The 11394-nt window shown below is 36.5% G+C and overlaps 1 protein-coding gene across 1 annotated transcript in view; it reads right to left on the bottom strand.

Moving 5' to 3' along the window:
• Positions 1-8494: 8494 nt before the first annotated feature.
• Positions 8495-11394, bottom strand: part of arsia (arylsulfatase family, member Ia) — a 4525-nt gene continuing 1625 nt past the window's right edge. Inside the window, exon 2 of the mRNA XM_024283808.2 lies at positions 8495-9944. Within this exon, the coding sequence (XP_024139576.1) occupies positions 8543-9944 (1402 nt within the window). The 3' untranslated portion in view covers positions 8495-8542. The remainder of the gene's footprint in view (positions 9945-11394) is intronic.

Genomic DNA, 11394 nt, shown 5'->3' with positions numbered 1-11394 from the left:
ACACTCAGAGACCAGAGAGACGGAGGACACAGGAGCTGAGAAGAACACACACCTTTATTTAGGATCTTTATGATGAAGAGCAGAGATGTTTAATAACAAAACAACAAACTCTGAAACATCTTATGTGTCCTCCACATACAGTCACATTCTTATGTTTAATATATGATTTTTTACTAGCTTATAAAAAAATATTTACCTTGAACCATTAACTGTAGGGTGCGGGGTTTTGCCTTTTCTCCTTTTGAATCAAAGGTGTAAAGAGTGTATTCACCACTGTCATTTATGCTCAGGTTGCGGATCAAAAACGTCCCATTACTGGGAAAAAATGAAGATCTGGTTTTCATTTCATTTCCAAGTGCTCGATCTTTTCCTCCAGCTAGTATAATCATGTTTTGAGTTAACAACTGGTATGTATCTATTTCTGTGAAGTCGTCCATCAGCTGGAGAAAAACAGATCCTCCCAAAGCTCCATAACACTGAGCTCCATTCTGTCTGCCATCACAGTGGGTCACCACACCTGCAAGTTTTTAAAGTGAGAAGAAAAAAAATATGTTGGATGTTTGCAAGCTTTGTTTTAAAAAAATCACATAAAAATAACAAGGGGGGAAAAATCAACTTAAAACAAAGTGGAAGAAACACAGAACATTTTACAGTCATACTTTGGGACCAAAAATTATTTTAAAAATGTAAACTTTAATGTCTCTTGAGATCAGTTTATATATATATATATATATATATATATATATATATACAATTTAATGTAAAGTGATAAATGAAATGTTTCATATTTATCAAAAAAAACTCAAGTTTGAAGGTATATTTGAATATATTTCACTATGCACTTCACTCCAATAGATTAAATATATTACATTTAGAGTTTGAAATTATTAAGGATGTGTGATGGGTGGGGGCTGTCGGGGACTCTAACTCCTTACCCACAGAGCTTTGTGCCTCTCTTGGTGGGGCTTTTGTTTTCGTTTCAGTGCTCAAAGTGTTTTTCGATTCAACCGCCTGTCTTGGTTCGTGAGACCCGTTGAACGTGTTGTTAATGTCGATAGAACCTGTTGGAATAAAAATGATTTGTCACTAAACTCTTAATTTTTGAAAATAATTGTAAAATCTTAAAATTTGTTGAGCACTGATGCATTGTTGACCACTAATATACATATTTATTTTAATACCTAAGCTTATTTCCGTCATTAAAGTTAATATCAAGGTTAACTAATATTGTTTCTGCGGTTTGTGGTTAAGGAATTGATAATTTAAAGCAAGGACTTACCATAAGATGTTCCAAGGAGTATTGCAAACAATCCAAAAATAGATTTCATTTTTTCCCAAATGTTGACATGGACTGATCAGCCAGAGAAATACAATTTCCAATGAGAAATCTGCAGGGATGATAATAGAAGTGAGCATAAATTTAGTCAAAGACGTTGCCCTATACAGATCAATTTGAATTCTTTAAGTAAAAAAAAAATCAATACTATAGATGATCTTGTGATTCTTGACAATATTATCTTTTAGTAAGTAATAAGGAAAAATAACAATTGACTATGTAAGTGTATTTTTTGTGTTAATTGGTGCATTGATCTGTTTTATTTTGACTCTGCTACTTTTTCTCACAACTGCAAGTTAATGCACTTCATACATTATTTAGCTTTTTTATATGACAAATAGTATGACTGTAAACTAGAAAAATAACATCAAATGCTACAATTTCAAATGTTCAGAGATCTGTGAAATGTTTGGCTTTCTATTTCTTTTTAATTAACATTTTTAGAGTTTGAGTGTAATGTGCCTACAACAAACAAATGTTTATTTTAAAAAACTCCTTTGCAAAAAAAAATCTATAATCAAAAAAGTGTTTCTTTACTCACCAGAGTTTGGTGCAGCAGCAGCTGTATACCAATAATGTTTTACAGAATGCAGATGTGTCCTCCAGCAATGCGAAATACGCTCTGGCGCTTCAAAAGAAAAACTATTGGCCAACTCAGGTGGCCGCACAATGGGGAGGAGACTTCTGAGACTTAGAAATAACACACAAACCAATTTTTATCAAAGTAAATTATATTTTTTGTGCCTAACGTGTGTTTATCAGACCTAATATATTCTTTAAACTATAATCTTCACACTGGCCACTTCACCAGGTTGAACCTCCTTTTGCCTTCAGAACTGTCTTAATCATTGGTGTCACCAATTCAACAAGGTACTGGAAACATTCCTCAGAGAATTTGTGTGTTCATAGCGACATGACAACATTTCATGGTTGCTGCAGATTAGTCAGATGTTTGTCAGGTATATCATGAAGAGAATCTCCATTCCGCCACATCCCAAAGGTGATCTATTGGGTTGAGATCTGGTGACTGAGGAAGCCATTAGAGTCCAGTGAACTCATTGTCATATTCGAGAAACCAGTCTGAGATGATTCAGATTTATGAGGCGTTACCCTGCTGGAATCAGTAGATAGTATACTGTGGTCATAAAGGGATGGACATGGTCAGCAACATTACTTGGGTAGTTTATGGTGTTTCAACCAACTCAATTAGTACTAAGGTTTTCCAAGAAAATATCTCCCACACTATTACACCCCCACCTGACCTACTTTGATGTCCATTAGAAAAGTTTTCTTATAAAACAAAATGATAAATAAAAATTAATTATATCATAATTTCTCTATTTTTCCTTAAACAGTCAATGAAAAAACTCATCAAGAAATGTGCCTTTTTTGGTTGAGAAATTTAAATGTTTAAAAAGAAAAGCAAGTCTTGAGACTTCTAGCTGTTTGACCACGTTTGTCCATTTACTTATCAGCATCTGCTGATCTGCAGCTGCTAATAAACTTGAACATATCTGCCATGCGAAGACTTCTTCTGTAAAATGTCTTTTAAAGGCCCAAAACACTATGTGGCAAAAAGAGAAACAGCAGATATGAGATAAATATGAAACTGTATATAAATATATTTTTAGCAGATATAGAGATAACACCTAAAGCAAGGGTTAAACACTCTGTTGAATGTTGAGTCACCTGCAATGATGGGAAACAACGTTTGATAGATTTGTAAAAATTATTTTTTATAAACAAAACCAATTTGAATTTTCTCAATTCTTGTCTGCACCTGTAGAAATTTCATTTAACCACAAAAACTGTTGATAAGCTCTGATGTGAGCACTGCAATCATTTATTTCTAATTAGTCCCTTCAGTTTAACTATTTATTTTAAACCTTAGGGCTTGTTTATTTTCTGTTTGCTTATTTAACTATAGGGAGAAGACCCATTTGACAGAAAACAGTAGAAAAGGAGCAATGTGAAAAATGGCTTTTGGAGATGTTCAAAAAGACATGAACCTGCAGTTTGGTGGTGCCAGTGAGGGTGAAGCTGTGCAGAAAGCAAAACCAACTGGCATTTTAAAGAGGGACATTTCACAAATAGAATAAGTAAAAGTGAAAGCAGTGGAGGTCAGTTGAGGTTGATTATTTTACATGAGCAAACTTTCTACCTTCTGTTCTGGCTATGAAGGAATTGAAACAGTGCATTTCTCAACCAGTTTTTCCCCACAAAGATCCCCTATTTTTGCTTTCTTCATTCTCAGTCATATGTTGTTTCATGTTTCCATGCATACCATCTTTAAATAAGACACATTTACAAAGTTATCCTTTTAGTTTAACAGATGAAGTCATGGTATCCTCAGTCTGTGCTAAGTTATGATGGTAAAAAAAAAAAAAAACATCTGGTGTCCTTTGAAAGCTCTTTGGTCTTTGCCATGGTTGAGTTTGGAGTCTGACTGTTACATAAAGGAGGATAAAAAAGCTTCTTATAGAAGATGTAACAAGGTCAGAATTCTTGGTCGTTTGTACCAAATACTTTTTCCTGGAGGAATTTATCAAATAGGACACTAAAAATCCTACAATGTGAGATTAAGGCATATGCAAAAAACACGCCAACAGGTTTTAATACATTTGTCGATTATTTTAGATACATTATCTTTCACAGTGCAGCTTAAACTATTCCATGTGCAGTCTAATCTAAAATCTGAAAAACATTTCTCTTTCTGATTTTTTTTTATTTTAATAAAACAATGAACAAAAATATACACAGCAAAATCAAGCATGCACAAAAATTTATACATTACTTCATTTTTGTGTCTTTAAACATTAATGATCTTACTGGCTTTAACCTCAATGGTGAAACAACATTTCAGTCAAAATCAATATTGTATTTGCTGTTTGAGTCGGTGGTTCAGTTTGCTGAAGATCCTCCCGCTTCATTTAAGTCCAAACTCTGACTGTTCTTGAGTTCTTTGTTTTTTACCTAAAACACAATGACAAAAGTGCATTAAATACATTAATAAAACTGATGTTTTGTTTTCCAATCCTGACAAGTATAGTAAGTCTTACCTGACTTCCGACAACACTTCATTGCTCTAAGAATGCAGCAGCAGCACGATAGCAACAGGAGAGCACCCAGTACAATGATGCATATGTACAGGATATTAATGATGTTATCTAGACCAAAAAATAGACAAAAAAATATATTATTATTTAGTTTTTGTTTTTAAATAATTGTTTTCCACCAGTAAAAGTATAAAATATCTGTCTCAGGAAACAATAAGCTGCCACACATACATATGTATTTTTTCTCTTTGTGTTACTTTCCCGGAACAGCATCAGTGAAACTAAAGGTCAGTGGTCTGGTTGTTGTTTCTAAATGCATCTGCCTGGGTGCTGCCAGTTCCTGTCCCACAATAAACACCTACTTAGGTGGCAGACGGTGGCTTGCTTTACATGCACACAGATATAATTGGCAATATCTTTTTCATGCTAATCTTTTTGTAGTAATTCTCAGATGTGTGTGTTAAGTTTCTGCAGCCAAAAGATTCCTTGCACAGTAGGAGTGGGCTGTCTCCAGTCCAAAAAGGCGGCAAACCGGTACAGGGAGTTTTAAGATTATAGACCACTTGGTGAATCTGTAGAGCAAAAATGTTCATGCATGTTTTTTTCTATGGTCATGCTGCAAGTGAGATGTGTAATCGAGCACATTTTTTTTTCTTTTTTAACTACGCCGGGACCCTCATGCTTTCAGCCTGACTGTTAGAAATAAGGAAATTAGACAGTCTAGTTTATGGGTATCCTTCAAATGTCATACCTGCGTGCCCTGTTCGTGCATCATTTGCATAGCGTGGCAGTCTGGTTTAAGGCCACCACACCAAAGCATTACTTGTACATCGTTAATTTGTGTAACATCATTGAAGATGCTTTAAAGTAGCCTTACCACATTCAAGACATGAGGTCCCTTTAGGTGACCGCATGAGCCACAAAGGAACTTCAAGGTCCCTAGGTTGTTCTAGGCCTGGGCTCCCACTACCCCCATACGGGTGCATGTGACTGAAGCATTCATGTTTCACAATTCCTACTAATTCAACTTATTCCTGGGTGAGATATCAATGAATATACAGATACTTGCCTTTGACTTCCAGGTCAAAACTGAAGCTTTTCACATGGTTTCCATTACTGTGGTAGATTTGCACCGAGTATGCACCTGAATCACTCTTCTTCATGTCTGTGATCTTGAGTGTTCCATTGTTGATGAAAAATTCTGCTCTGTTCCTGTAGTCTTGGTCTATGTTCACAATTCCTCTTTTCAGCACGAAGATTTTAGTGGTGTTCTTGTCACAATGCACCATGTAGCCGCTAGCGTTGCACATGAGTTGAATGTACACAGACTCTCCAAGAGTAGGAATGCAAGGGAATGGGGTTTCTGTGACGATGCACTTTGTCTCAGAAGGTGGTAAAAATGCTGCAGAAAAATGCGATCAAAAAGAGAAATAAAAAGATATTTTCAGCTGTCATAGTTCTTGTTAGCATTTTCAATTGATAATGTGGATAATCTTACCGTGTGTTGCTCCGGCTAACAAGGTAAAAAGAAGGAACTGCTTCATTCTTCTCTGTCGATCCGGTTTAGTATTAGAAGACTGCATAAATGAATATATGAGCGCAGATGATTCATGTGCTACGGAGTTCAGCTTCGGAGTTGCCCAACGTGTAGACAGGAAAAAGTAAAGGTGTGGTTAAAACCACTCTGGCTTTTGCAAAAAAAAAAAGGAAATAAAGTCAACCGTTTCACTTCTCTTTATAAACATCACATATCTTGGGAGGATTTCATTCTCAAATCGGTGAGCACAATATGATTCTTATCCATCCAGCAACACATCAGCATATTTGATGTCTAACTCAGAAACATATTCACAACATTTGCTTCATTTGAGATTTGCACCTTCTTTACCACAAAGAGGAGAAGTAACACTTAAACCAGAGAGATTTTGACACATTGGGTTTTTCTGTGACTGTTACTTTGCATCAAAGACAAAAGCAGGACCTTTATTTTTCTTTTTACTTTTCACCAGAGGATTGAAAGATCCAAAGCTCTTTTTGTGGCAGGACCGTTTGTTTTGCTCGTTAGTTTGTCTCCTCCCGTGACCTGCTTTGTTTTTTTTGAATACTGATGCAAATCAGTTATTTTTGGTCCCCCTTGAATCGACAGTATGCCTCAGTTCACTTGCAACCGAAACCTGTCAGAATTGTGTAGAAGAGCCATCTAGTGAACAATTAGAAAAAGTAAAGTAAAAGGTGTAAATGTGTAGAGTTATGGCCAAATATGCGGAAATATGTGTGAGTTCATTTCAGTATAAGAAATGAACACTAAATCACAAACCTTATAAATTTCTTATCTAAGAAAACTGTTTTGTTTAATCTCAAGTTCTTGTGATTCATATTTTTTTATTTTATTCACTATTTAAAAATTTAATGGAAATCTGTTATTACAGTTATTTGGAGCTGTATTTTTATTTTATGTTTGATTAGATGCTTATTATTTTTCATTATTAAAGAGATGTTGTAACCAGGTCATTAATCTCCCATTAAAGTCAAAACGAGGTGATTTAAAGCTTTTAGACAAATTTAGAGCTAAATTGTCATTTTTTTATAAAGATGATTCATGTTACATTTAAATTTTCCTTTTCAATTAAAGTCTTGAACAGTTCCTCATGTGCTTATAGTTGCATCAGTTTGTAGTTTAAGGCTCAGCAGCTCCTCAATCAAGTCTCATAATGTCCTGTTGAATCTCTCTAAGTGTTCAAACTACACACAGTCAGAGGACTCTTTACTTTTACTGTTTACTGGATTGGTTTCCTCTTTCTCATTCTTTCTTTCTGGTCAGTGCTTGATTGAGGCAATAGAATTCTCCTAAAAGGGAGTTGTTGTCTAGACAGACTTCTGCTCTCGAGATCGATTGTGAAAGCAAGCCAACCCTGATAAAGATGTGAATGTTTTTGCATACCCACCTACCCTATTGAACCAATTCACTATCATTATCTGAATTTAATGCTATATTACATCATCCGTGGACTCTTGTTGGCATAGCAGTGAAATATCTCTTGTTAATAAAATGCATGATTTTTTTTAATTACTGATTTGCTTCTGTTCTTTTCTGAAACTAACATATCTGAAGTGGTAGCTCAAATAGATACAAAGAGAGCATTGGATATGTTGAATAATTAAGAATCACTGCCATTGACTGTACTTGAGAACTGGACTGAGTGACTCTTCCCACTCCCATCATGTTCCAAACAGGAAGTAAGTACTGGTCTTAAAATGCTTGAATCTCAAAGACTTCTAAATAGAAAAAAGCTGCTTTTACTTAGTCTTCATATTTGTCAAAATAACCATTCTTGCTCTACTTCATTTTTTTAAATGTTCTTGTGACTCCTACTTTTTTATTTTCTGTAGTACAAGTTATTGGAGTATAAACTGTGCAATCAGATGTCTTAATGAAAGTATGTTGTGTTGCATCTAATGTTCAAAATGTTTCTTTGACAGATTCAACCGAGCCTGCTTTCAAATGGTAGGGGTGTGGGCTTCCAACAAGCTCACAATTGGCGAGAGTGGTTGCTATAGAAATGTTGGTTCAGATGAACTCGGACCAAACATTTCTTAGTGATGATTTCTGTTTCCAACATGGTCATATTACAAGAAAATTGTCTCTGAATTTACCTGGAGGCAAGTTATTTTCTATGGATGATGTCACACTCACTTGGTCCAGTTCTATTATACAGTAAAGGATCACAACAGTGTTTTTAATAAATAAAAAAAGGCCAAAAATGTGTATGGTTTTTCGAGTGGTGGAAAGAAATAGTGTCCTTTCAGTTGCCTTTGTGAATCAGAGATCTTCCTTCTTCATTCCAGTGATCTCTGAAAACAACTAGCTTCATTTTAATATTGAAAAGATCACTTATGGAGTCTGATAAAAAAGATTTTTGTGCCTGTTCTTTTTTCTAGATATTTGGAAAATAGAAAAATTAATAAATTTGTACCGGTTCCATCAACACTGGTTAATTAAAAGTCACTTTTTATTTGTTTGAACACAAAAAAACATTTGTTCTCAATTGTTTTTGATAGCTTAGTGACAGCTGATCAGTTTCACAGTGAAAGTATTGGCAGTATTATATTTTGACAGTACTCAACAGTTTCCTGTCCTCATCCTTGAATCTCAAAGATTTTTTATTCTGTTGGAAATAATGTTGAGTCTCCTCAGCAATGATTTGTATTTGTACAAACTAGATTTCTTCTTCGTGTTCTTGTTTTTCCTCAAACAAACAGTTGACTCAATCTTTTCCACTTCATCTGCCACCCAGGGCACCCAGGCACCCCCATTTAAGTTTGGGTTGGCCCGAGGGTCCTCTGAGGGAAACCTCACTGGCACTGCACTTTGGTTGTAGTATGCAAGTCTCGCTAACAGCTGCTTTACAACATCTGGTCTTTGCTCGGACAAATCAAATCGCTCATAGGGGTCTTCTGAGATGTTGAAAAGCCACACAGATTTTTGATGCTTTATGATGCGTTCCAGGTTCCACGAGCTGTTCGGAAAACCTGGAAGAATCTGTGGGGGGATCCAGTCTCCACGTCCAGGGTTTCCTGTCAGGAGCTTCCAGTCTCCCATTCGAATGGAAGCCTGAATGGCGGTATTCCAAATCCCGAATCCTTGCTGCAGGGAGCCACTCCGAGCATGGTTGAAGAGAGGGTCGATGTTGTGGAGGATCTCTAGTCTTGGTGACTCCTTCCCTTCACTTATGGCCTCCCAAACATTATACCCATCCAGGCCGTCAGTCATAGACTCATTCCCACCTGCTAATCCCACAAGTGTGGGGTACCAGTCCGTGATGTGAACCAAGGCTTTGCTCACTCGCCTCCTCTTCCTCAAAAGAGGACTGTGGACAAACCCAAGTCCTCGAATGCCTCCCTCCCAGTAGGTGCCTTTACGTCCTCTGAGCGGCCAGTTACTTCCACCGGACAAAGGCTGGCCACCGTTGTCATTGGAGAAAATTAGAACACTGTTCTGGTAGTATCCGTACTTACGAAGGGCGTATGTTATGTTCCGGACCGCCTCATCTACTGCTGAAACCATAGCGGCATACCTTCTGCGTGCGACGTTCTCCAGCCCGCTGTAAGGGCAGATGTACTCCTTTGGAGACTGCAGAGGACTGTGGACAGCTTGGAAGGAGAGGAAGATGAAGAGTGGCTGGGACTGAGGATTGTGTCTTGCCAGGATCTTGCGGACTCTCTGCGTGAACAGATGTGTGGAGTATTTACCTCCCTGATCCCAGGCCACCGACTCCCCTTCGTGGAGGTCGAAGCCACAAAGCTTCGGACCGTCGCATGAGCTATAGGTGTAGTAGTTCACGCTCCCCGTTAAGGAGCCAAAATATGTGTCAAACCCGCGGCGAGTGGGCAGACATTCCTTCTTGTAGAAGCCCAGGTGCCACTTGCCCACCATGTGAGTGGAGTAACCAAGCTCCTGAAGCCTCTGAGGGAGGGTGACCTGGTCAAAGGGCAAGCAGTTGGGCTGACGGGGCCGAATTATGGAGTGCTGGAGACCAGTGTGAATTTGGTACCTGTGGAATCATACACAAAAAGTCCAAGTGTAAGAAAAAATGCTATATCATTGTCAATCAATGCCTACGTCGAAACATGTTTTTTTTTCTTTATATTTGACAGAAAGTAAGATTGCATCTGATTTTTTTTAGCTAAAAGCTATTAATGATGTCATGAGTATCTCTAATGGTGACTTTAACAGCATTAAATTTAAAAAAAAGTGTTAGATGACTGTAAAAAGTGTTTTGCTAAATTTTATTTTAATTTAGACTCAAAATATGCATCTATACGGAAGAGGATTAGGGCAACTGAAAAAAAAAAGCCCATGAAAAATTCTGACTTTAATCTCAGAATTCTGAGAAAAAAGTCAGAATTCTGAGATTAAAGTCAGAATTCTGACTTTTCAGTGGCCCTAATCCTCTTCCACATCTAAAAATTACCTTCTTAATTAATTTTTTTTTTTGTTCATTTTTTGGCAGCAAAAAATATGCTTAAATTAGGGAAAAAATGCTTTATTTTTTGCTAATTCAATAAATTTTAGGACTCAAAATGCTTAGCACTTTTAAGAAGAATAAATGCTACAGTAAAATCTTTGCATCTGTGAGAATTGTGCATTTTTTTTTTTTCAGTCATGTATTTTTTGGCTTTTGGTCATGTTCTGTTTTAAATTATCTTGAGTTTTTTCCCCTGAATTACATTTCTGATTTTCAGCTTACCCTTGTTACACTTCTATTGCTTTCTTAGTTCTTGGTCATGTTTAAAGTCCCCTTCTGATCATCTTTTAATCTATTTTAAAAGTGTTCCTAGTTACTGGGACGATTAAGTTTCTAGGACACAGTTTCTGCAGAGCATCAGTAGTTAATCAGAAATTGAGCTGTGGGAGGAACTGTTCATGTTGAGTAAGCCTGTACTCATTTCCCATCATCCCTTTGTTTACACTTTCTCCCGCTAGCTTAGAGCCCCTCACAACCCCAACCTAACATTATTTACCAGTGCAACAAAAATGGCAAGAAAAATTGGAGCTTTCCAGTTGTGTTAGCCAGACAAAAAACAACTGATTGTAGCTTATACATCACAACTACAAGATCTTTCATGCAGCATTTTTTCATCTGCTTCTGATTCAATTTGAATTAAGAAATACTAACAAATGCAATTTTAAGCTTACTTTTCATAAAGAGAAAAATGTCCCAAAAAACATGTTTAAAAAGCCAAAAATACAATTTTCCTTGGATTGGGTCTTTAATTTTATGTGTAAAATGTTTAAGCTTCTACCACTACCTCAGTCTCCTGCATTTTGGGTACAGTATCTGACATCCACCTTTCTTTTAAAGTGTGGGAATTTTAACAAAGAAAAATCATCCAGTACAACACAAACAAAACTTTTTTTCCCTATAACCTTTCCTTTGAATTTGGGGGGGAAAAACTACCTCTTAAATATGGAGCACTTTTACATTCCTTTTTTTTTTTTTT

This window comes from Oryzias melastigma, linkage group LG10, assembly GCF_002922805.2.
Source record: "Oryzias melastigma strain HK-1 linkage group LG10, ASM292280v2, whole genome shotgun sequence".
NCBI classification, from domain to species: Eukaryota; Metazoa; Chordata; class Actinopteri; order Beloniformes; family Adrianichthyidae; genus Oryzias; species Oryzias melastigma.
The sequence above is the reverse complement of the archived record's forward strand: the minus strand, read 5'-3'. Positions and strand labels throughout refer to the sequence as shown.